Source organism: Erythrolamprus reginae, chromosome 1 (genome assembly GCF_031021105.1).
Source record: "Erythrolamprus reginae isolate rEryReg1 chromosome 1, rEryReg1.hap1, whole genome shotgun sequence".
In the NCBI taxonomy this organism is placed as follows: Eukaryota; Metazoa; Chordata; class Lepidosauria; order Squamata; family Dipsadidae; genus Erythrolamprus; species Erythrolamprus reginae.
Window position 1 is genome coordinate 15,048,569 of NC_091950.1, and position 26,620 is coordinate 15,075,188.

Here is a 26,620-nt window from a genome sequence, read left to right on the forward strand (position 1 = left end):
AGCACTTTTAAACAGAGCCAGCCTGTTGCCCCCACAATCCGGGTCCTCATTTTACCCACCTCGGAAGGATGGAAGGCTGAGTCAACCTTGAGCCGGTAATGAGACTTGAACCGCTGACCTACAGATCTACAGTCAGCTTCAGTGGCCTGCAGTACAGCACTCTACCTGCTGCGCCACCCCGGCTCCAGGCCGGCCGGAAAAGCTAGGTCTTAACAGCTTTCCGGAAGGCCGGTAGGATAAGGATAGTACAGATCTCCGAAGGCAGTTGGTTCCAGAGGGTTGGAGCCACCACAGAGAAGGCCCTTCCCTGCGGTCCGCAAACCGACATTGTTTGACGGACGGGACCCGGAGAAGGCCAACTCTGTGTGTCCTTATTGGCCGCTGGGAAGTATGAGGTAGTAGGCAGTCCCATAAATAGACGGGTCCTGACTCCTAAGCCATGTAGGGATATAAAAGTAATAACCGAGATAGTCCTCCATTTATATAAGGGTAGTGATTTGTGACAGTCTCAAAATGGGTAAACAGTGTGGTCGGGCGGTAGGGAAAGCAAGTAGAATGCTTGGCTGCATAGCTAGAGGTATAACAAGCAGGAAGAGGGAGATTATGATCCTGCTATATAGAGCGCTGGTGAGACCACATTTGGAATAATACTGTGTTCAGTTCTGGAGACCTCACCTACAAAAAGATATTGACAAAATTGAAAGGATCCAAAGACGGGCTACAAGAATTGTGGAAGGTCTTAAGCATAAAACGTATCAGGAAAGACTTAATGAACTCCATCTGTATAATCTGGGGGACAGAAGGAAAAAAGTCCAGTTCCTGCCAGCTTTTGACCAAGCAAGCTAGAAATTGACACAGTATATTTGTCTATGGAAATTCTCAGTCATCCAGAGAATGGATGTCCCAAAGGTGTTTTTTTCTTTCCAAGAGGCATCTGGACTTTCTTTGAAGAGGTTTCGCTTCTCGTTCAAAAAGCTTCTTCAGCTCCGACAAGATAATGGGTACTGGAAACTTAAGAAGCTTCTTGGATGAGAAGTGAAACGTCTTTAAATACAGTAGTACCCCTAGATACGAGCATAATTCGTTCCATAAGGGAGCTTGTATCTCGAGGCAACTCGTATCTGGAACAAGTTGTTTTTCCCCTCCGAGATAACCAATTCTTGCGCCACCTAGTGGACGCTCGGTTCGTATCCCGAATTTGAGCTCGTGAATAGAACAGAAATGTCTCTCCCCTCGTGGCTCGTATCTTGAAATACTCGCATGTAGAGCAGCTCGTATCTAGAGGTACTACTGTATGTGAAAGGGTTAAATAAGGTTCAAGAGAGAAGTGTTTTTAATAGGAAAGTGAACACAAGAACGAGGGGGCACAATCTGAGTTAGTTGGGAAAATATTATTTTACTGAAAGATTATTTTACTGAAAGAGTAGTAGATGCTTGGAATAAACTTCCAGTAGACGTGCTTGGTAAATCCACCGTAACTGAATTTAAACATGCCTGGGATAAACATATATCCATCCTAAGATAAAATACAGGAAATAGTATAAGGGCAGACTAGATGGACCAGGAGGTCTTTTTCTGCCGTCAATCTTCGATGTGTCTGTTTTTCAAAGAAAAACCAGAAAGTCCAGTTGCCTCTTGAAAAAAGCACCTTTGAGATACAGTATATATATATATACATCAGGTTAGGGAAGACCAATCCAGAGCACTCTTAGTGGGAGGAAAAATGATCAATTCAGCAAACCGCCAGGCTAAAAAGAGAGAGACAATACTGAACATTAATAACAAAATGAGAATGTCAGATTCCCAGAAAAGGCCTTGTAAGATCAGAAGAAGAAAAAAACAACACAACCCAGAGTCTCACATCTTAAGTTTCTCCAATAAAGGAACTAATCAAGGAGAGAAGCAACCTAGAAAGAACTAAAGGAGAAATTTCCTGACAGTGAGAACAATTAATCCGCCCCGAGTCTTCGGAGAGGGGCGGCATACAAATCTAATTATTATTGTTGTTGTTGTTGTTGTCGTCGTCATCATCATTATTATGTTAATACAACACAGCAAACGAGATCACTATGCTGGATTTCGTATTCCATCACCGGTCGGGCGCTTCCCAAGCACCTAGGGCTGCGTGATGTAGCGGCGAATTATGTTTGCCGATCCCAGTAAAGCGGCCTTTTGCAATTGACAGATGGAGATTTTGTCAATTCCGATGGTTTTCAAATGTCCGCTGAGATCCTTTGGCACTGCGCCCAGCGTGCCAAGTACCACTGGGACCACTTTCACTGGCTTATGGCAGAGTCGTTGCAGCTCGATTTTCAGATCTTCGTATTTCACTAATTTCTCTAGCTGCTTCTCCTCAATTCTGCTGTCTCCTGGGATTGCAATGTCGATGATCCATACTTTCTTTTTCTCCACAATCACAATGTCTGGTGTGTTATGCTTCAGAATTCGGTCAGTCTGAAGTCGGAAGTCCCACAGTAGTTTTGCTTGCTCATTTTCGACCACTTTTTCTGGCTTATGGTCCCACCAGTTCTTTGCCACTGGTAAATGTTAGTTCCGGCACAAGTTCCAGTGGATCATCTGTGCCACAGCATCATGTCTATGCTTGTAGTCAGTTTGTGCGATCTTTTTGCAGCAGCTGAGTATGTGATTGATTGTTATTGATTGTTATTGATTATTATTATTATTATTATTATTATTATTATTATTATTAATCAGTGTAACAACTTGCCCCCAGAAACACTGGAAGCTTTTAAGAAGAGATTGGACAACCATTTGTCTGAAATGATAAGGTCTATTGTCTGAGCAGTGGGTTGGACTAGAAGACCTCCAAGGTCCCTTTCAACATTGTTGTTTTTGTTGTTGTTGTTGTTATATCACAGCAGCCAGTTGTTTTGCCGGATTTGGCATTAATTACTAATTGTTGTTATTTTATTCACAAAAAACAGTAATACACAGCAAACAAGATCTATATGCTGGATTTCGTATTACAATATCACAAGTCAAAAGCAACATGAGAAAATATTATTTCACTGAAAGAGTAGTAGATCCTTGGAACAAACTTCCAGCAGACGTGGTTGGTAAATCCACAGTAACTGAATTGAAACATGCCTGGGATAAACATAGATCCATCCTAAGATAAAATACAAAAAATAGTATAAGGGCAGACTAGATGGACCATGAGGTCTTTTTCTGCCGTCAGTCTTCTATGTTTCTATGTCAAACACTTCCCAAGCGTCTAGGACTGTGTGATGTATTTTCGTATGATGCACGCAAATCCAAGTACGGTGGCCTTTTGCAACTGACAGATTGTGATTTTGCCAATGTTTACTGTTTTCAAATGGCAGCTGAGGTCTTTTGGCACAGCACCCAGTGTGCCGATTACCACTGGGACCACCTGATATCGGCTAAGTTTTTCTTGTTGTTTTTCATCAATTTGATTGTCACCTGGTATGGCGACATCAATGATCCACACTTTTTTCTTTTCCACATTCATGAGGTCCGGTGTATTGTGTTTCAAAACCTTGTCAGTTTGAATTCGAAAGCCCCAAAGTATTTTGGCATGTTCGTTTGTTTTCAACGACCTTCTCAGGTTTATGACCCCACTAATTCTTAACCACTGGTAGGTGGTAGTTGTGGCACAGGTTCCAATGAAGCATCTGGCTACATAATTGTGCCTCTGTTTGTAGTCCATCTGTGCAATTTTCTTGCAACCGCTGAGGATGTGATCAGTTGTTTCATCAACGTCCTTGCAAATTCTGCATTTTGGGTCATCAGCTGATTTTTCAATCCTGGCCTTGATTGCATTTGTTCTGATTGCTGGCTCCTGAGCTGCAAGAATCAAACCGTCTGCCTCTTTATTCAGTGTTCCATTAGTGAGCCATAACCAGGTCTTCTCCTTATCAACTTCAGTATGTATGATTGGTTTCTTAAATGGGTTTTTTTTTAAATATTAACTTAAATATTAGATTTGTTTACATTGTATTATTATTGTTGTTAGCCGCCACGAGTCTACGCCCCGAGTTCTTCACTTTCTTTGACGTATTCTGCCAATCCATGTTTTTTCTTCTTCTACTGTTTGTTTTACTTGTAAAAGTCTTCTGCCACCAGGTTTTCTGGACAGATATAGTCTGTTGACATCACTATGCAGGTGAAGTGAATAGTGAATGCTCATGGGCTCATGACGGGCTACAAGAATGGTGGAAGGTCTTAAGCATAAAACTTATCAGGAAAGACTTCAGGAACTCAATCTGTATAGTTTGGAGGACAGAAGGAAAAGGGGGGACATGATCGAAACATTTAAATACGTTAAAGGGTTAAATAAGGTTCAGGAGGGAAGTGTTTTTAATAGGAAAGTGAACACAAGAACAAGGGGACACAATCTGAGGTTAGTTGGGGGAAAGATTAGAAGCAACGGGAGAAAATATTATTTTACTGAAAGAGTAGTAGATGCTTGGAACAAACTTCCAGCAGATGTGGTTGATAAATCCACAGGAACTGAATTGAAACATGCCTGGGATAAACATATATCCATCCTAAGATAAAATACAGGAACTAGTACAAGGGCAGACTAGATGGACCGTGAGGTCTTTTTCTGCCGTCAATCTTCTATGTTTCTCTGTTTTCTTGTTTTTCTGTCCAAATTGTCTACTTCATCCGGTATCCAGTTTATTATGCCTGTAATGTATCTTATCACAGATATAGTCCATGTTTTTATGGCCTTGATTGATGGTATTGTCTCCATTGAGCTTGCTTTTGAGAAGTTTTCTGATTCTTTCTGTTTTTTAATTATTGTTATTATTATTGTTGTAATAGTTGTTGTTAAATTGTTATTGTTGTTGTTATTCTGTCAATCTGTTATTTTGCCCACTGAATGTGTGAACTTATGGTTTATTGAGGAATTCTGGGAGTCAAAGGCCACGCATTTTAAGTGGGAAACTTGAAAAACACATAGTACTTGAAAAACATTGGTTACAGACAATTTCAACTCATTTGGAGATCAACATTTCTGAAAGGTTAAGAAATTTACAAGCAGGATCTAAGCAAGGCAGCACAAATACACCCCCATCCCTTGCAGTCTACTGACTGCGGTGTTACGGGAAGCCATAGCTTGTTTCTCCACGATTACATCAGCCAATTGCACAGGTCACTTTTGAAGTGTCAGGTTCCTGTTTGTCAGCTCAGAGAACTTGAGAAACACACTTCAACCAAAGAGACCACACCAATACCCGGACAGCATTTGAAGCTCAAAGATCAGAAAAGAAAACTTCCAATTTTGAATCATCCACCCCAGGGATTCTAGATGGAAGGAAATGTATTTTAAGCCAAACAGGAATTCCTTCAGAGACGGTGCCTGATAGTGGATCATATAGGAAAACAAAGAAATCAACATAGATAGATAGATAGATGATAGATAGATAGATAGATAGATAGATAGATAGATAGATAGATAGATAGATAGATAGATAGATAGATAGTGTTGTGGTTAGCTCTGGCCCAGCTCCTGCCCCAAGGACTGTGGATGTGGGGGAGACATCCACATGCTGCAGGCCTGTTTTGCCCCCGGTGGAATCTGCTGATGAAGGCTCCTCTGACCAAGAAGACATGAGTGACAGGGAGGAGGAGAGTGTGGCAGACAGCTCAGAAGGAGATCAATTATTTAGCTCCTCCCTGGATTCAGAACAAGAGTTAATGATACAGCCACGCATGTGGAGAGCGATGCATAGGCAACAACAACTGAGAGATTATTATCAAAGAAAATGAGGCCACCTGTGGTTGGGTAGGGCTGTGGTCATTAGTGAGGCTGCTATAAATAGCAGCCTGTGGGTTTGGCCATTGTGGAGGATTATCTGATCATTATGTTTCGTGACTGCTTTACTGACTTTGACCTTTTGTGTGCTGATTTTTCCCCGCTTTGAAACTAAACCAGAGCAAAGTGTGTGTCACTTTGTGAAAGAAGAAGGATTGTGAATTGCCTCACAGCTGCAAGCTAAGTATCACAGAACTGATAAGGGACTTGTACAAATTACCAGTTTGTTTGGAGACGAGTGCTCTTTGCTATACCAAAAGAGGGCCTAGTTTAAGTGACTTTTCATTATAAAGAACATTGTTTTGAATTTTCAAACGTGTGTGTGTCTGAAATTTGTACCTATGAATTTTTGGGAGGAGTTGACCAGAGAGCCCTACAGAACAGATAGATAAATAGATAGAAAGATAGATAGATAGATAGATAGATAGATAGATAGACAGACAGACAGACAGACAGACAGACAGACAGACAGACAGACAGACAGACAGACAGACAGACAGACAGACAGACAGACACATAGATAAGATAGATAGATAGATAGATAGATAGATAGATAGATAGATAGATAAATAGATAGATGATAGATAGATAGATAGATAATAAGATAGATAGATAGATCGATAGACAGACAAACAAACAAAAAAATTAAAAAAAATTCCACTGTAACATTGTAAATTACCCATAGAGATCTTGTCGTAAGATGAGCAGTCAAGATATGTAATAAAATAAAATAATTAATTAATAAAATATTCCAGAGGACAGGATGAGAACTAAAATCCGCAAAACTGTAGTTGATTTCTTTAGAGATGGGTTGTGAGTCTGTGGATCAGACTGCCTGGAGAAGTGGGACCTTTGTTACAGAAGAATGCAAAAAAGATATTATATACTGTATTTTTAAGAGTATAAGACGCACCTTAGTCATTGGGGGAGGAAAATATGGGGGGAAAATCTGCCTACCAGGTATTCATCTGGCTAGCGTCTTTAGTCTGGCCAGCTTTCAGCACATTATTTTATCCCCTGGTTAGGGCTTGAAAAAACATTGTTACGGTAGGTGTGATTAGCAATTTTTTTAAAAGCCTGCAAGAGCAGGGAAGATCATTAGGGCTGAAAAAAAGTGCTTCGAAAAAGCTACAGAGTATAAGATGCACTCAAATTTTCAGCCTCTTTTAGGGGGTGGAAAGGTGCGTCTTATACTCCCAAAAATACGGCACATCTTTATCTTTGTAATATATATTCAGAGTGCCAGTTTGGTCTAGTTAGTTAAGGCACGAGGCTACAAAGCAGGAAATTCTGAGTTCTAGTCCCACTTTAGCTGCGGCCAATTAGGTCCCACAGAGTTGACCTTCTCCGGGTCTCATCGACTAAACAATGCCGTCTAGCGAGACCTAAGGGAAGAGCTTTCTCAATTGAAACAGCCGGGCGGCAGCATTTTTTTGCGTTTTTTTTTTTAAAATAAATTTATTAAATATATACAATAAAAACCAAATACAGAAAGACAAAAGAGATATGCATATTGTACATTTTTTACACTCTACTTATGTAGTAATTGGGGAGTGGGAAAAGGGGGTTGTGAAGCGAGGGAAGTAGATATAGAAGGATGGGGGATAGGGAAAAGAAGGAGGGGGGGATAGAGAGGCGAAAACCAGCGTTAGAGCTGGGTCTTTCATGATTTGCGGCCTGTAGTTTGATCTCGTAGTTGGTGTGTTTTACCCTAAGGCTTTATCGATATGTTTTGAATGTAGTTTTTAGTGCCAATATATATAATTCATTTAGGGGTTTATTTTCTTTGTAAAGTTGGAGTTCATGTCGATCGATGTTTACAGTTTGTTGTTTCAGTTTGTTATGATTTGTGATGTAAATTGCTATTTTTTCAAGTTGTTTTTGTTGGATATTTTTCTTGATGAGTAATTTTTAGATAATTCCTTTTTTTTAACCAGAGGTACCATTTATCCCAAGCTTTGTAGAAATCTGTCTCATCCTTGTTTTGCAGTTCCATTGTTAGTTTGGACATTTCTGCGCATTCCATTATTTTAATCAAGAGTGATAGAGTAGTTGGGGTTTTTTCTTGCTTCCAAAATTGTGCATATAAAATCCGTGCGGCTGTAATAATATGGATTATAATATATCTGTTTTCTTTACTAAAATTTTGTCTTGTGATTCCTAGTAGAAATAGTTCGGGTTTCGCATGGATAGTCTGAGAAGTAATTTGTTCTAGTATAGTTTTAATTTTTTCCCAATATTTTTGGGTGGTTTCACATGTCCACCAGATGTGGTAATATGTACCTGGTTTTTCTCTGCATTTCCAACATAATGGTGATAGATTTGGATACATTTTTGCAAGTCTAGCAGGTGGCAAGTGCCATCTGTAGAACATTTTATAATGGTTTTCCTTATATGAGGTTGCCATCGTTAGTTTATAGTTAGCAGTCCAAATTTTTTCCCATTCATTTAAATAAATTGTGTACCCAAAGTTTTGTGACCACGCTATCATAGATCCTTTAACTATTTCTTCAACAGTATCGTGTTGAAGGAGGATATTGTATATATTTGATATTTGCTTTTTTTGTGGACCAAAAATTATTTTATCGAGGGGGTTATTTTTTTGGAAGTCTGATTTGTTCTTATCTTCATTATATTTTGATTTTATTTGTAGGTAGTGTAGCCAATCTACTTTAATACCTTTTTCCATGAGTTTTTGCTTAGGGATTAGCTCATTATTTTCGTTTAGTAGTTGGTCGTATGTTATAATTTTATCAGGGGTTAATGCATTCGGGTATATAATGGCTTCTGTTGCGTTTTTTGTTGTTGCACGCATTAATTCATTTTTCATTGTTTCCTATGGGAAACAATGTTTTGCCTTACGAACTTTTCGCCTTACGAACCTCCCCCGGGAACCAATTAGGTTCGTAAGACGAGGTATTACTGTATTCATATCCAATCTTAATCTAATTATAACAATATCAGTATACATGGGAGGAAGGGTAGTATTTTAAAGATTTTTTTTTTTTTAAGTATTTCCAATTTACTTTACTTTCCAACCTGCACAGGTTGCCAGCCTGAGCTTGGGCTGGAAAGTTTACTTTTTTCATCGTAATTGCAAAAGGTTGCTAAATGAGGCAACCACTAATCGAGGACCTGTAGATGTCTGGGATTGTTAAATAGTATAGTTCGAGTGCCTGGGAGTGAGGAAAACTGGGCTATCCTTCCCTGTCCTGCAAATATTATCAACTATCCCGATAAAGAGCATACATTGTTCAAAAGGCAAGTCTTAACGGTAAGGCCTCCGTTTTCCTTGGAATGGTGCCCTGATCCGCAGCTTACAATTAAGTGAGCTTTAATTGCTTCCAGGTAATTGGTTACACAACCTCAAATCTGCCTGTTCATTCAATTTTTTAAAAAGTTTTTTTTTTTACCATACAGACATTTTCACATATTCATCATCTCATTTCTCATTTCATTCTTTTACAAAATCTTTGCAAATACAGTAATTCCTCACTACTTCGTGGTTCATCTTTCGCGGATTCGGATTCGCTACTTCACGGGTTTTCAAAGGGGGCTAAAATCCATTAAATTCATTGAAAATTATAAATGCATTAAAAATTCATAAAATTCTTCTACAGTATTAAAATATTACTGAACAGTTTTTTCCCGAATGCCATCACTCTACTAAACAAATAATTCCCTCAACACTGTCAGACTTTCTACTAAATCTGCACTTCTATTCTACTAGTTTTTCTCATCATTCCTATCACCCATTTCCTCCCATGTTGACTGTATGACTGTAACTTGTTGCTTGTATCCTAAGAGTTTTATTAATATTGCTTCTTCATTGCTTATTTGACCCCTATGACAACCATTAAGTGTCGTACCACATGATTCTTGACAAATGTATATTTTATTTTATGTACGCTGAGAGCATATGCACCAAGACAAATTCCTTGTGTATTCAATCACACTTGGCCAATAAAATTCTATTCTATTCAAGAAACTGGTAGGATATCACATGTAGTTCCAGCTGAGAAACATTATAGAATGACTGTTTAATGCAAAGGGTGGGTTTTAAAAATCCTAATACTCGTTAAATACATTAAAAAATATCTTTCCTCTACTTCACGGAAATTTGATTTTCACGGGTGGTCTTGGAACGCATCTCCCGCAAAAAACAAGGGATCACTGTACAGCAGTGTTTCCCAACCATGGCAAGTTGGAGATATCTGGACTTCAACTCCCAGAATTCCCCAGCCAGCATTTGCTGGCTGGGGAATTCTGGGAGTTGAAGTCCACATATCTTCAAGTTGCCACGGTTGGGAAACACTGCAGTACAGTATATTCTATATTTATCTTATGGCTTTATTAGTTCAAGGTTGCTTTTTTGCCATCCTCTCTTTCTATCTCATACAGCCCTTCCTTCACTTTCTTCCCTTCCCCTTTCTCTTTCTAAACCTACTTAGAAACATAGAAACATAGAAGACTGACGGCAGAAAAAGACCTCCTGGTCCATCTAGTCTGCCCTTATACTATTTTCTGTATTTTATCTTAGGATGGATATATGTTTATCCCAGGCATGTTTAAATTCAGTTACTGTGGATTTATCTACCACGTCTGCTGGAAGTTTGTTCCAAGGATCTACTACTCTTTCAGTAAAATAATATTTTCTCATGTTGCTTTTGATCTTTCCCCCAACTAACTTCAGATTGTGCCCCCTTGTTCGTGTTCACTTTCCTATTAAAAACACTTCCCTCCTGGACCTTATTTAACCCTTTAACATATTTAAATGTTTAAATCATGTCCCCCCTTTTCCTTCCGTCCTCCAGACTATACAGATTGAGTTCGTTAAGTCTTTTCTGATATGTTTTATGCTTAAGACCTTCCACCATTCTTGTAGCCCGTCTTTGGACCCGTTCAATTTTGTCCATATCTTTTTGTAGGTGAGGTCTCCAGAACTGAACACAGTATTCCAAATGTGGTCTCACCAGCATTCTATATACTTCCCCTTCCCCTTCCCCTCTTCCCTACCTTGTCTCCTTACTCTCTTCTCCTCTCTTCTCTTTCCTCCTCCTCTCTCTTTCTTCTTTCTTCCCTCTTTCCTTCCTCTTCCCTTTGCTGTACTTTCTCCATTTTTTCTGAGATGGTATACCAGCAACCCTGAGTTCTTTTACACAATCTTACATTTTTTTTTCATATTTTATTCTACATAAATTCATTTAATCTATTATTTTTATTATTTTTTTAATATTTATAAAAGACCCAGACTTCAGAGGATAATCTGATCTGCAGAAAAAACAATGGCTGCCAACCTGCCTTTCATTGAGGACTTGTATACTGCACTTGTATAGGGCTGTGAAAATATTTACTGACTCCTCGCATCCAGGATATAAACTGTTTCAACTCCTACCCTCAAAATCATGTTATAGAGCACTGCACACCAAGACAACCAGACACAAGAACAGTTTTTTCCGAACGCCATCACTCTGCTAAACAAATAATTCCCTCGCCGCTGTCAAACTATTTACTAAGTCTGCACTGCTATTACTACTAGTTTTTTTCTCATCATTCCTATCACCCATCTCCTCCCACTTATGACTGTATGATTATAAATTGTTGCTTGTGTCCTTAATATTTCTGTTAATATTGCTTCCTGATTGCTTATTTGTACCCTATGACAATCATTAAGTGTTGTACCTCATGATTCTTGACAAATGTCTCTTTTTCTTTTATGTACAGTGAGTGCATATGCACCAATGACAAATTCCTTGTGTGTGCAATCACACTTGGCCAATAAAGAATTCTATCTATTCTATCTATCTATCTATCTGTCTGTCTGTCTGTCTGTCTGTCTGTCTGTCTGTCTGTCTGTCTGTCTATCGATCGATCGATCGATCTATCTATCTATCGATCTACTCTATTTATCTATCTAACTATCTATCTATCCATCCATTCATCCATCTACTCTATCTACTCTATTTATCTATCTATCTATCTATCTATCTATCTATCTATCTATCTACTCTATTTATCTCTATTTATCTCTATTTATCTCTATCTATCTATCTATCTATCTATCTATCTATCTATCTACTATATTTATATCTATCTATCTATCTATCTATCTATCTATCTATCTACCTACCTACCTACCTACCTACCTATCTACTCTATTTATCTCTATCTGTCTATCTATCTATCTATCTATCTATCTATCTACTCTATTTATTTATCTATCTATCTATCTACTCTATTTATCTATCTGTATCTATCTATTTATCTCTCTATCTCTCTACTCTATCTACTCTATCTACTCTATCTATCTATCTACTCTATTTATCTATCTATCTATCTATCTATCTATCTATCTACTCTATGTCTATCTATCTCTATCTCTCTGTCTCTCTCTCTCTCTATCTATCTACTCTATTTATCTCTATCTATCTACCTATCTATCTATCTATCTATCTATCTATCTATCTATCTATCTATCTATCTATCTATCTATCTATCCTCCCCAACCTCTTTCCTCATGTGATACATCTGGGTTATATCCTTCATTTATATTTTAAATTTCCTTATTTGTATTCCTTTTCTAACCATTTATCAAACTTCTTGTCATACAATGAAATCCTCTTTATCTTTTAATCTTAATGTTAATCTGTTCATTTCAGCGCAATCCAAAATTTTCTTTATTATCTGCTCAGGAAAAACACCAGCTTTCCAATTTTGCGCAAACACAATCCTAGCTGCTGTTACCATAAGTGCGAAAGCAAAAGTCCAGTGATAAACTTCAAAGTCAAGTAAAAAGATCAACAGAAGTTATTTTTCTGTGCAGGTAAGTCCTTGACTTACGATGGGACGCTTAGTGACCCAGTGAAGTTTTGACAGAGATACTGTCTGTTACCTAAGATCTAAATTTGAATTTCCAACAGCCGCTCACATTTATGAATGTTTGCAGAAACTCGCAGTCATATAACTCTTGTTTTACAATGTTTTTGCCAAATCTTCTTCTTGTGCCCTGTCCATTGTCGGATGCTGGTGATCCTGTTTTGATCAACAGCGGCACAAAAAAAGTGCTATTGAGTTTTGTCCAAACCAGTCAAATACCAGCATTTATTTTTGGGCAATTCAATGCCCATTAGCAAATTACTGGTTGGTTAACGACCCGCTGTATCTGCTAATTGAGCACAGTGTTCACTTAATTACTGCAATGATTCAGCTGCTGCAAACAAACTCCTAAAATTGGGTCAGTCTGTTGGCCGATAGGTTTTCCAATTGTCAAATTGGATGGGCAGGCTCCATTACGGTCGTAACTCAAGGACTATCTTTACATAACTTAGGCCAGTGATGGCGAACCTTTTTTTTTTCCTCACGTGCCGGAAAAGCGTGCATGGGCGCTATCATATTTGAATATCATATCATCCCAAATATGCCCATGTCACACTAACACTCCACGGTCTGCATTGGTTGCCGATCAGTTTCCGGTCACAATTCAAAGTGTTGGTTATGCCCTATAAAGCCCTTCATGGCACCGGACCAGATTATCTCAGGGACCGCCTTCTGCTGCACGAATCCCAGCGACCAGTTATGTCCCACAGAGTTGGCCTTCTCCGAGTCTCATCGACTAAACAATGTCGTTTGGCGGGACCCAGGGGAAGAGCCTTCTCTGTGGCGGCCCCAGCCCTTTGGAACCAACTCCCCCCAGAGATTAGAATTGCCCTCACCCTCCTTGCCTTTCGTAAGCTTCTTAAAACCCACCCCTGCCATCAGGCATGGGGGAACTGAGATATTCTTTCCCCCTAGGCCTTACAATTTATGCATGGTATATTTGTATGTATGTTTGGTTTTATAATAAGGGGTTTTTTAGTTGTTCAGTATTGGATTGTTACATGCTGTTTTTTATCACTGTTGTTAGCTGCCCTGAGTCTGCGGAGAGGGGCGGCATACAAATCCAATAAATAAAATAAATAAAATAAAATAAAATAAAATAAAATAAAATAAAATAAAATAAATGAAATAAATGAAATAAATGAAATAAATGAAATAAATGAAATAAATGAAATAAATGAAATAAATGAAATAAATAAAATAAATAAAATAAAATAAAATAAAATAAAATAAATAAAATAAATAAATAAAATAAACAAACAAACAATGCACCACCCCCATAATTCAATGCCTGGGGAGGGCAGAAATGCTTCCCCCACCCCCGTTTCCCAACTTCTGGTGGGCTCAGTGGGCTCGTGTTTCTCCCTCCTCAAACTCCAAAGGCTTCCCTGGAGCCAGGGGAGGGTGAAAATGCCCTCCGCCATCCCCCTGGAGGCTCGTTTGAAGCCAAAAACGCCCTCCCAGAGCCTCTGTGCGAGCCAAAAATCATGGCACACACATGCACATTGGAGCTGAGCTAGGATAACGGCTTGTGTGCCAGCAGATATAGAAAACCTAGAAGATTGACGGCAGAAAAAGACTCCATGGTCCATCTACTCTGCCCTTATACTATTTCCTGTATTTTATCTTAGGATGGATCTATGTTTATCCCAGGCATGTTTAAATTCAGTTACTGTAGATTTACCGACCAGGTTTGTTGGAAGTTGGGGGAAAGATCAAAAGCAACATGAGAAAATATTATTTTACTGAAAGAGTAGTAGATCCTTGGAACAAACTTCCAGCAGACGTGGTAGATAAATCCACAGTAACTGAATTTAAACATGCCTGGGATAAACATATATCCATCCTAAGATAAAATACAGAAAATAGTATAGAAACATAGAAACATAGAAGACTGACAGCAGAAAAAGACCTCTTGGTCCATCTAGTCTGCCCTTTTACTATTTCCTGTATTTTATCTTAGGATGGATATATGTTTATCCCAGGCATGTTTAAATTCAGTTACTGTGGATTTCCCAACCACGTCTGCTGGAAGTTTGTTCCAAGGATCTACTACTCTTTCAGTAAAATAATATTTTCTCATGTTGCCTTTGATCTTTCCCCCAACTAACTTCAGATTGTGTCCCCTTGTTCTTGTGTTCACTTTCCTGTTAAAAACACTTCCCTCCTGAACCCTATTTAACCCTTTAACATATTTAAATGTTTCGATCATGTCCCCCCTTTTCCTTCTGTCCTCCAGACTATACAGATTGAGTTCATTCAGTCTTTCCTGATACGTTTTATACTTAAGACCTTCCACCATTCTTGTAGCCCGTCTTTGGACCCGTTCAATTTTGTCAATATCTTTTTGTAGGTGAGGTCTCCAGAACTGAACACAGTACTCCAAATGTGGTCTCACCAGCGCTCTATATAAGGGGATCACAATCTCCCTCTTCCTGCTTGTTATACCCCTAGCTATGCAGCCAAGCATCCTACTTGCCTTTCCTACCGCCCAACCACACTGTTCACCCATTTTGAGACTGTATAAGGGCAGACTAGATGGACCAGGAGGTCTTTTTCTGCCGTCAGTCTTCTAGGTTTCTAAGTTTGTTCCAAACATCTACTACTCTTTCGGTAAAATAATATTTTCTCACGTTGCTTCTGATCTTTCCCCCAACTAACCTCAGACGGTGCCCCCTTTTCCTTGTGTTCACTTTCCTATTAAAAACACTCCCCTCCTGGACCTTATTTAACCCTTTAACGTATTTAAATTTTTTGATCATGTACCCCCTTTCCCTTCCGACTTCCGCGTGCCACCTGCTTAGGTTCACCATCACCGACTTAGGCAATGTAATAGATAGGTCTCAGAAGATGATAGGGAGCAAAGCTTCAAAGTCCTGATTTACATAATTTTTTTTATCTGTCATCTGCACCTCTATCCCTGTCTGGTTCGGTTCTGCAACCCAACAAGACGGACACAGACCTCAGAGGAGAATCAGAACTGCAAAAGAAAAACCCCCATTGCTGCCAACTTGTTTTAACTTCAAACGATCACTAAGCGAATGGCCATAAGTCAAGGACCACCTGCAGAGGTTCACCTTCGCAAAAGAAGAAAAGTTTGCCCTTACGCGAGGGAAGTCGCCATTTCTGGGTATGAAGTCAGCAAGGCTTTGAGGTGTGAAGTTTGAATCTGGGAAGAGCTGTCCGTTGGTGGAATTTGCGTAGAAATTCGAAGGGTTATTAAAATATTGCCTGTAAAGGAATGAAAAGTATTAATGGGTCGGAGATGTCATTTTGAAAGCGCTTTGCCCTGTGACTTCAGAGGGAGCAGTGCAGTGGGGGTTTTATTTTAAACAAAACGAAACACAAAATACAGAAAAAGAGAGAGAAAACTCGGGGGGGGGGATTTTGACAGCCTCAGAGAGGGTCGGTAACTTGGAATTCCTCCTAGATCCCCAGTTGAGGCTCTCAGCTGTGGCTAGGGCAGTGTTTCTCAATTATTTTCTGTTAACCCACCCCAGGAATTAATAATAATAATAATAATAATTATTATTATTATTATTAATAATGATGATGATGATAATGATGATAATAATGATGATGATGATAATAATAATAATAATAATAATAATAATAATAATAATAATAATTTATTAGATTTGTATGCCACCCCTCTCCGAAGACATTTCAGTGTAAACATTTCAGCGTAAATATTTCACGCCCCCCCCCCAACTCTCTACCAGGACGATTGTTTGCAATATTCAGCACGTTCTCAGTGGAAAAACTCAAAGTGGTTTATCAGTGTGATGTGCTTTTTTTATTTATTTATTTATTTAGATTAGATTTGATTTGATTTGATTTGTATGCCGCCCCTCTCTGAAGACTCGGAGCGGCTCACAACAGCATTTATTATTTATTTATTTATTTATTTATTTATTATTATTTATTTATTATAAATTATTTTTTTATTATTTTATTATTTATTATTATTAAGCGTCTAGGACTGTGTGATGTATTATTATTATTATTAATAATAATAATAATAATAATAACAATCCACAAGACTGTAAGATTCATTATTTTTAAATCTCCTGCCTATGCATCCACATCGCCTCAGCACACAACCCCGAGCGCTGCCTCCAGCCAACGATGAGGACCAGCCACCTGACAAGTCCTTCTTCCCCAAGAGAGAGGGACACCCACGCACGCACCCACAAAGCTGCTCCCCACCCCCTCTGCTTACGCAAAGCAGAATAAACTGTGGCCGGTTCACATCCTGGAGAGTGGGGGCCGGAGCCATGATAAGAAGGAGGACACTGACGCCGGCTTTTCCACCCTTCTCAGTCCAAAGAGGGAGTCTGCTGGGCGAAACCTCTGCCCACAACACTTCACACACACACACACACACACACGCACACACGGCACCACCTTAAGTTTTGCTTTTACTCTCCCAGCCTGGCTGGTGGCTCATCTTTCCAGTAAAAGGACGGCAGCGGGCTGCTAGGTGACGGGGCTGAGCCACAAGGGCCGGGCAAGGCGCCAAGGGTTACATCCTGCAGAGAGGCTGACAGTGTTGTGGGGACCCCTGCAGGAAGACCGGGGCATTGCCGAGACTGGCTAGCTGTAGAAACTGCTCCTGTGTTCGAGGTCCCAAGCCAAAAGGGAAAGGACCCTAAAGCAGGGGTCTGTAACCTTGGCAACCTTAAGTCTGGTGGACTTCAATTCCCAGAATTCTCTAGACAGATGTCTCTGTCCGTCTCTCTCTCTCTCTCTCTGTTTTACTTCTCTCTTTCTCTCCTTCTCTCTCTCTTTCTGTCTTCCTCTTTGTCTCTTTCATTCTCTCTCTTTTTCTTTTCTCTCTTTCTCTTCTCTCTCTCCATCTAACTCTTTAGGAGGATGAGGACGATGGTTATATAATATGCTCTCATACAAATAGTCCTTGGCTTACAACCATTCAATTAATGACCATCCAAGTATTTGCAATTCCCTTCCTAATCATGCCAAGCATGGAATTTGCTTTTTTTTACTGCTGCTGCGCACTGGGTTGACATCTTCACCCAAACCCCAAGATCCCTTTCTTGGGTTGTCTCAAAAAGTTTGGTCCCCATCAGTTGGTAGGTATAATTGGGGTTCTTTGCCCCGATGTGCATAACTTTGCACTTGTTTAGGTTAAAATGCATTTACCACTTTGTTGACCATTCACTCAATTTCGAGAGGTCCTTCTGGAGCTCCCGACAATCAGTGTCACTTTTCACTACCCGGAACAATTTAGTGTCGTCAGCAAACTTTGCTACCTCACCATTTACTTCTACATCCAGATCATTAATGAATAAATTAAAAAGTAAAGGTCACAAAACTGAACCTTTGACTACACCATTTCTCACTTATTTCCATCCAGAGAATTGTCCATTTATTTAGAAACATAGAAACATAGAAGACTGACGGCAGAAAAAGACCTCATGGTCCATCTAGTCTGCCCTTATACTATTTCCTGTATTTTATCTTAGGATGGATATATGTTTATCCCCTGTTTAAATTCAGTTATTGTAGATTTATCTACCACGTCTGCTGGAAGTTTGTTCCAAGGATCTACTACTCTTTCAGTAAAATAATATTTTCTCATGTTGCTTTTGATCTTTCCCCCAACTAACTTCAGATTGTGTCCCCTTGTTCTTGTGTTCACTTTCCTATTAAAAGCACTTCCCTCCTGAACCTTATTTAACCCTTTAACATATTTAAATGTTTCAATCATGTCCCCCCTTTTCCTTCTGTCCTCCAGACTATACAGATTGAGTTCATTAAGTCTTTCCTGATACGTTTTATGCTTAAGACCTTCCACCATTCTTGTAGCCCATCTTTGGACCCGTTCAATTTTGTCAATACAGTATCTTTTTGTAGGTGAGGTCTCCAGAACTGAACACAGTATTCCAAATGTGGTCTCACCAGCGCTCTATATAGCGGGATCGCAATCTCCCTCTTCCTGCTTGTTATACCTCTAGCTATGCAGCCAAGCATCCTACTTGCTTTCCCTACCGCCTGACTGCACTGTTCACCCATTTTGAGACTGTCAGAAATCACTACCCCTAAATTATTATTATTATTATTATTATTATTTGGATTTGTATGCCGCCCCTCTCCGAAAACTCGGGGCGGCTCACAACAAGTGAAAAGACAATCCAATACATTAATCCAATTAATTAAAATATTATAAATTTAAGAAAAACCCCTATACTAACATACACACACACACAAGCATACCATATATAAATTCAACGTGCCCAGGGGAAGATGTTTAGTTTCCCCATGCCTGACGGCAAAGGTGGGTTTTGAGGAGTTTACGGAAGGCAGGAAGAGTAGGGGCAGTCCTGATCTCCGGGGGGAGTTGGTTCCAGAGAGCCGGTGCCGCCACAGAGAAGGCTCTCCCCCTGGGGCCCGCCAACCGGCATTGTTTAGTTGACGGGACCCGGAGGAGGCCCACTCTGTGGGACCTAATCGGTCGCTGGGATTCGTGCGGCAGAAGGCGGTCTCTTCTGAAGTTTTTGCTAACACAGAACTGCCAATGCAATACTCAGATTGAGGATTCCTTTTCCCCAAGTGCATTATTTTACATTTGGAAACATTAAACTGCAGTTTCCATTGCTTTGACCATTTATCTAGTAAAGCTAAATCATTTACCATGTTACAGACCCCTCCAGGAATATCAACCCTATTGCACACTTTAGAGTCATCGGCAAATAGGTAAACCTTCCCTACCAAACGTTCCCCTATGTCACTCACAAACATATTAAAAAGAATAGGACCCAGAACAGACCCTTGTGGCACACCGCTTGTAACCTGTCTCTGCTCAGAATACTCGCCATTAAGAATAACTGTCTGAGGTCTACGCTTCAGCCAGCTGCAAATCCATTGAACTATCCAGGGATTAAGTCCAATCTTCACTAATTTATCTATCAGCTCTTTATGTGGAACCGTATCAAAGTAAAAAGTAAAGGTCCCAAAACTGAACCTTGGGGTACACCTCACTTCTTTCCATCCAGAGAATTGTCCATTTATTTGCCACCCTTTGCTTCCTACAATTTAGCCAGTTACCAATCCAGGACAATCCTCAAGCTGCGCCAAAGGAACCCGAGGTTACGTTAACCCGAATCTGCGGAGAGGGGCGGCATACAAATCCAATAAATAATAATAATAATAATAATAAGCTCCACCGCTGGCAAAGCTGGGTGAGAAGACCCACGGGGAGAAAAGAGGGAGGGTTGAATCCCAATCAATAACCTTCATCCACCATCTGCTACTCAATATGCAGCAAAGAGAAGTAGTAGGAGTAAACAGAAGAAGAACCTCTCTTATCATCTCCCAAGAGGATCCAGAAAGTAGGATTTACAGTAATACTCTTGGAGAGAAAAAACGACCTATACACTCTGTGTTCCAAGCATAGGCGGTGTCTCCTGCAACCCTCCAGCTGCCAGTAGAGTTGAAACTGCCCCACTGAAGACTTTCTTGGCTCCCTCGTCCCCGTCCCCCCGATGCCCAGACCTAGGTAGAAAAGTTCTTTTCAAGCGGTGCCGAGTTCGAAAGACACGAGAAGCCGTTCGGCGGCTGTTCTTGTGTCGGCTAGCCAGATTATCAAATGAAAGATAAATCTGCATCCGCTGAAAAGGTCTCTTTGGGAAGGTTCATCATGGTTAAAATGATTAAAGCATCTATGGGTAAAAGCATACTATTTAACTATTTCCTATTTTAAAAGTAATTAAGGATCATACTAAGGTAGTAGAGAAGGAAGGACAATAAAAACTATTAAGTATTCAATAAATACCCGGATAAGACGGAGTGGCTGTGGGTTCTGCCTCCCAAGGACAATTCTATCCGTCCGTCCATCACCATGGGGGGGGGGGGAATTATTGACCCCCTCAGAGAGGGTCCACAACTTGGGCGTCCTCCTCGATCCACAGCTCACATTAGAGAACCATCTTTCAGCTATGGCGAGGGGGGCGTTTGCCCAGGTTTGCCTGGTGCACCAGTTGCGGCCCTATCTGGACCGGGACTCACTGCTCACAGTCACTCATGCCCTCATCACCTCGAGATTCGACTACTGTAACGCTCTCTACATGGGGCTACCTTTGAAAAGTGTTCGGAAACTTCAGATCGTGCAGAATGCAGCTGCGAGAGCAATCATGGGCTTCCCAAGGTATGCCCATGTTACACCAATACTCCGCAGTCTGCATTGGATGTCGATTAATTTCCGGTCACAATTCAAAGTGTTGGTTTTGACCTATAAAGCCCTTCATGGCATCGGACCAGAATATCTCCGGGACCGCCTTCTGCCGCACGAATCCCAGATTAGGTCCCACAGAGTTGGCCTTCTCTGGGTCCCGTCGACTAAACAATGTCGTCTGGCGGGTCCCAGGGGAAGAGCCTTCTCTGTGGCGGCCCCGAGTCTCTGGAACCAGCTCCCTCTGGAGATTAGAACTGCCTTTCGTAAACTCCTTAAAACCCACCTCTGTCATCAGGCATGGGGGAATTGAGGCACCCCCCCCCCCCGGGCCTATACAATTTATGTATGGTATGTTTGTGTGTATGTCTGTTTTAATAATGGGGTTTTAAAAAGTTATGTTTGTTATGAATTGTTTCATTGTATGCTGTGAGCCGCCCCGAGTCTACGGAGAGGGGCGGCATACCAATCTAATTAAATAATTAAATAAATTAAATAAATTAAATAATCAAATAATTAAATAAATTAAATAAATTAAATAAATTAAATAAATTAAATAAATTAAATAAATTAAATAAATAAATAAATTAATTAAATTAATTAAATTAATTAAATTAATTAAATTAATTAAATTAATTAAATTAATTAAATTAATTAAATTAAATTAATTAAATTAATTAAATTAATTAAATTAATTAAATTAATTAAATTAATTAAATTAATTAAATTAATTAAATTAATTAAATTAATTAAATTAATTAAATTAATTAAATTAATTAAATTAATTAAATTAATTAAATTAATTAAATTAATTAAATTAATTAAATAGTGCATAAACTTGCTACACCCACTATGCCCCCCCCCGGTGGAGGCAGCAGCCCATCACTGCTGTCGCTGAAACAGGGTCTCCTACTTGAGCAGTGGGTTAGACTAGAAGACCTCCCAGATCCCTTCCAGCTCTGTTCTGTAGTATTTTGTGCTCTCCCACAAATGCACTTACTGGTTTTCGTTCAGGAAAAAGGGTGCTGCATATGGAGAAGGTGCAAACAGGGATGAACTCCAGCATCCGGAAGCAGAATCCTGCAAGACAACAGAGAAGGTTTCAAAATATGTGTGGCATGTTCGGGAACGTTCAAGGCCTTTTCAGAGTCCTACTGCGGGGATCCGTAGATGACAATTCATGGACAAATGCATAATGCAGAAACAAGACTTCTGAGAAACCAAGAGGCTTGAAAGAAGCCAGCAGTTTGCAGGATCACAATCTCCCTGCTTGTTCTACCTCTAGCTATGCAGCCAAGCATCCTACTTGCTTTCCCTACCACCTGAGTGCACTGTTCACCCATTTGGAGACTGTCCGAAATCTCGACCCGTAAATCCTTTTCTTCTGAAGTTTTTGCTAAAACAGACCTGCCAATGCAATACTCAGATTGAGGATTCCTTTTGCCCAAGTGCATTTTTTTACATTTGGAAACATTAAACTGCAGTTTCCATTGCTTTGAACATTTATCTAGTAGAGTAGAGTAGAGTTCTTGATTGATTGATTGATTGATTGATTGATTGATTGATTGATTTGTCCAATACACAATGAGGGTTTTAGTGGGTATACACATAGTAAAATACATGATGAAGATTATAGAGGCTATACTCATAGTAAAATATATCTAAGAAAGAAGAGAAGAGAAATTATAGGAATAGAACATATCAATGAAAGAATAGAAGAAGAGATATAGGAATAGAAGAAATTGTCCAAGTGTGATTGGACACAGTAGGGATTTGTCTTTGGTGCAGATGCTCTCAGTGTGCATAAAAGAAAAGAGAGATTTGTCAAGAATCGTGAGGTACAACACTTAATAACAGTCCAGGTATAAATAAGCCATCAAATCATGTTGATGATTCAAATCAAGTCAGGCATGGGGGAATTGAAATATTCCCTTCCCCTAGGCTTATAAAAGTTATGTATGGTATGACTATATATATGACTGATCTCTTAAATTGGGATTTTTAGATTTTTTAATATTAGATTTGTTTACGTTGTCTTTTTATTGTTGTTAGCCGCCCCGAGTCTGCGGAGAGGGGCGGCATACAAATCTAATAAATAAATTAATAAAATAAAATATTAGGAACCAGTCAAAACTAGCAAAATCTTCAGAAGAGAAGGATTTAGGGGTAGTGATTTCTGACAGTCTCAAAATGGGTGAGCAGTGTGGTCGGGCAGTAGGGAAAGCAAGTAGGATGCTTGGCTGCATAGCTAGAGGTATAACAAGCAGGAAGAGGGAGATTGTTATCCCCTTATATAGAGCGCTGGTGAGACCACATTTGGAATACTGTGTTCAGTTCTGGAGACCTCACCTACAAAAAGATATTGACAAAATTGAACGGGTCCAAATATGGGCTACAAGAATGGTGGAAGGTCTTAAGCATAAAACGTATCAGGAAAGACTTAATGAACTCAATCTGTATAGTCTGGAGGACAGAAGGAAAAGGGGGGACACGATCGAAACATTTAAATATGTTAAAGGGTTAAATAAGGTCCAGGAGGGAAGTGTTTTTAATAGGAAAGTGAACACAAGAACAAGGGGACACAATCTGAAGTTAGTTGGGGGAAAGATAAGAAGCAACGTGAGAAAATATTATTTTACTGAAAGAGTAGTAGATGCTTGGAACAAACTTCCAGCAGACATGGTTGGTAAATCCACAGTAACTGAATTTAAACATGCCTGGGATAAACATATATCCATTGTAAGATAAAATACAGGAAATAGTATAAGGGCAGACTAGATGGACCATGAGGTCTTTTTCTGCCATCAATCTTCTATGTTTCTATGTTTCTATGTAAATGGTAAAGATAGAAGCCACAAACCTACAGTCATAGAGTCATTTGAGGGGGGAAATGGGCGATGGGAACAATGAGAAGACTAATAGTAGTGCAGACTCAGTGAATAGTTTGACAGCGTTGAGGGAATTGTATTTGTTTAGCAGAGTGATATATCTCTGAGGACTCATCATCCCCCCAGGGACACTCACCTCGGCGGTGGGCAAGCCAAGCTGGGTTTCAAGGGTGGTGGGGGTCCTATACAGTGAATTGCCGGGCTGCTGGTGGGTACATGGTGGGTGGTAGCTCCTCCCCCTGTCCATAGTGAGGGGCAAAGTGGGCATCAGGCTTTGTGCTGCTCCATGGAGGAATCGGACGCCGGTCGGTCGCTGGAGGTCCAAGGAGATCCCTTATCTCGGACCTTCCCTCTGCAACATATCCTGAGGAGGGGGGGGGGAGAAGAAAAACATTAGGAACAGCAAATTTGCTTTAGAGCAGCGGTTCTCAGCCTTTCTAATGCCGCGACCCCTTAATACAGCACCTCGTGTTGTGGTGACCCCCAACCATAAGTCTAGTGCCAATTCTCCCAATTCTTGAAGCTGATTGGCAGGAAGGTAAGAGGGACACCCCCACTGTAAACGCCTGATTGGTCGGATTGTAAACATATGTTCCAAGGCACCAGAATAGAAGGTTTCATTCCTAACACCAGGGGAAATTTGTCTTTTCCCGTGGTCTTAGGCAACTCCTGTGAAATGGTCGTTTGATTCCCACCCACCCCAAAATGGGTCCCGACCCCCAGGTTGTGAACCACTCCATTAGAGGGAGCCCGTCATAAATATGAGCCAAGCGTCTGATCACAGGACCATGGGCATGCCGTAATGGTCATTAAGCGTGAAAAATGGGCTACTTCTTTCAGTGCTGTTGCAATTTTGAAGGTCAGTAAATGGACTGTTGTAAGTCAAGGACTACCTGTACCTCTACTTATGAACTTAATCCAGGTTCTTAAGTAGAAAAGTTTGTAAGAAGAAGCAAACAATGTAAAAGCAAATAATGTGTGCGACTGGGGAAACCACAGGGAGGGCAGAGGCCTGTTTCCTCCCAGGAGATTCCTCGAGAGGCCCCACGGCGGCTTCTCCCTGCCTTTTCCGGCCCTGTTTCCTCCCAGGAGATTCCTAGAGAGGCCCCACGGAGGCTTCTCCCTGCCTTTTCTGGTTACAGTTTCGGAGGCTCCGGTTTGTAAGTGGAAAATGGTTCTTGAGAAGAGGCAAAAAAATCTTGAACACCTGGTTCTTATCTAGAAAAGTTTGTAAGCAGAGGCGTTCGTAGGTAGAGGTACCACTGTATATGGCTTTGTTGTCAAAGTATCATTTTCTCCTATTTAAATCAAAGGGTTGGACTAGATCAGCGTTTCCCAACCGGTGTGCCGCGGCACAGTAGTGTGCCGCGAGACATGGCCAGGTGTGCCGCGAGAAGCTCAAGCTGGGCGGGGCGCTGCCGGCGCCCCTGCCTGAGTGTCGTCCTGTGGGTGGTCTTGGGCTTCACAGTCGCTTCCTGGTTCCCTCTCCTCCCACCGCCTGTGTCTCCCGCCGTCGCCTCCCACCAAGCCGTCGCCCGTTGCCGTGGGTTCGAGTGGGAGCTGCCGCTTCCCTCCGTCCAGCTCAGCCACACTGCCGTAGAAAGCACAGAGGTTATTGCCACCGCTTCTGCCTCCACTCAGGGAGCCACCGTGGTCACCGCGCCTTTTCCTCTCCCTCAGCTCAACCACGGTGGCTCCCTGAGTGGAGGCAGAGGTGGCGGCAATAACCTCTGCCCTTTCTACGGCAGCGTGGCTGGGCTGCCTGGAAGGAAGCGGCAGCTCCGAGGAATGAGGCGCTGGCGGTAGACACAGGCGGAGGGAGGAGAGGGAACCAGGAAGCCACCGTAAAGCCCAAGACCAGCCCACAGGACGACCTTCAGCCAGGGGCACCGGAACCCGCGCGCAGCCATGGTGGGAGCAGCATGAGGTAGCAACGAGGCGCGAGGACAAGCAGGCAGCTTGGCGGAGGGGAAGCGCTGAGGGGCTCTCCTCCTTCCCCACCCCCGCGCTTCTCTCCCGCCCTGGCTTTCGCTTCGCCCCATGATTTCCCCGCAATTTCATCCAGGCCACCTCTTGCCTCCTTTTGAACTGCGGGGAAATCTGCGGGCAAAGCAAAAGCCAGGGCGGGAGAGAAGCGCGGTGGTGGGGAAGGAGGAGAGCCCCTCAGCGCTTCCCCTCCGCCAAGCTGCCTGCTTGTCCTCGCGCCTTGTTGCTACCTCCTGCCTTTTTCCAGGGGCCTTTGGAAGGCACCCAGGGAAGGGGGGGGATTGGGGGTGGCTGCAGCGGCTTCTCGCCCTCCTCATCCGGCTGCTAATGCCCGCCCGGCCCCTTTTGCAGTCCCTTCACGGAGCGCTTTTGTCCCAGGCTGTCAGCGAAAGGGCTGCAGGACAGTGGGGCAGGTGTTCTTCTCACAGCTGAGGCAGAATTTGGAATGTCGGGGGTGTGTGCGTGCGGGCTCCGCATCCCCCTGCCACCCGGAACTTTTAAAATAAGAAAAACCTTCGCCGGCCTCCGCAGAGAAGAAAGGAAGAGAGAGAAAGAGAGACAGAGCAAGAGAGACATAGCAAGAGAGGCAGAGAGAGAGAGACAGAGAAAGAGAGAGAGAGAGAAAGAGAGCTAGCAAGAGAGAGAGAAAGAGAGAAGAGAGAGAGAGAGAAAGAGAGAAAGAAAGAAAGAGAGAGAATGAAAGAGAGATAGCAAGAGAGGCAGAGAGAGCAAGGGAGAGAGAAAGACATATAGGGAGGGAAGGAGGGAGAGAGAAAGAGAGCAAAAAAGAGAGGAAGAAAGAAAGAGGGATGGAGAGAGAGAAAGAAGGGAAGGAAGGAAGAGAGAGAAAGAGTGAGGGAGAAATAGAGCGAA

The 26,620-nt window shown here is 41.3% G+C and overlaps 1 protein-coding gene across 2 annotated transcripts in view; it reads right to left on the reverse strand.

The window, feature by feature from the left end:
* Nucleotides 1–26,620, reverse strand: part of SBNO2 (strawberry notch homolog 2) — a 163,576-nt gene that overhangs the window by 93,349 nt on the left and 43,607 nt on the right. The window contains exons 2-4 of one of the 2 annotated variants that reach the window (XM_070745041.1): nt 23,898–24,125; nt 21,874–21,953; nt 15,790–15,913 (exon numbers count right to left, since the gene is read on the reverse strand). In XM_070745041.1, coding sequence (XP_070601142.1) covers nt 15,790–15,913; nt 21,874–21,953; nt 23,898–24,029 — 336 coding nt within the window. In that variant the 5' untranslated portion in view covers nt 24,030–24,125. Of the gene's footprint in view, nt 1–15,789; nt 15,914–21,873; nt 21,954–23,897; nt 24,126–26,620 lie in introns of those variants that run through there. The other variant, XM_070745032.1, reaches the window with a different exon arrangement.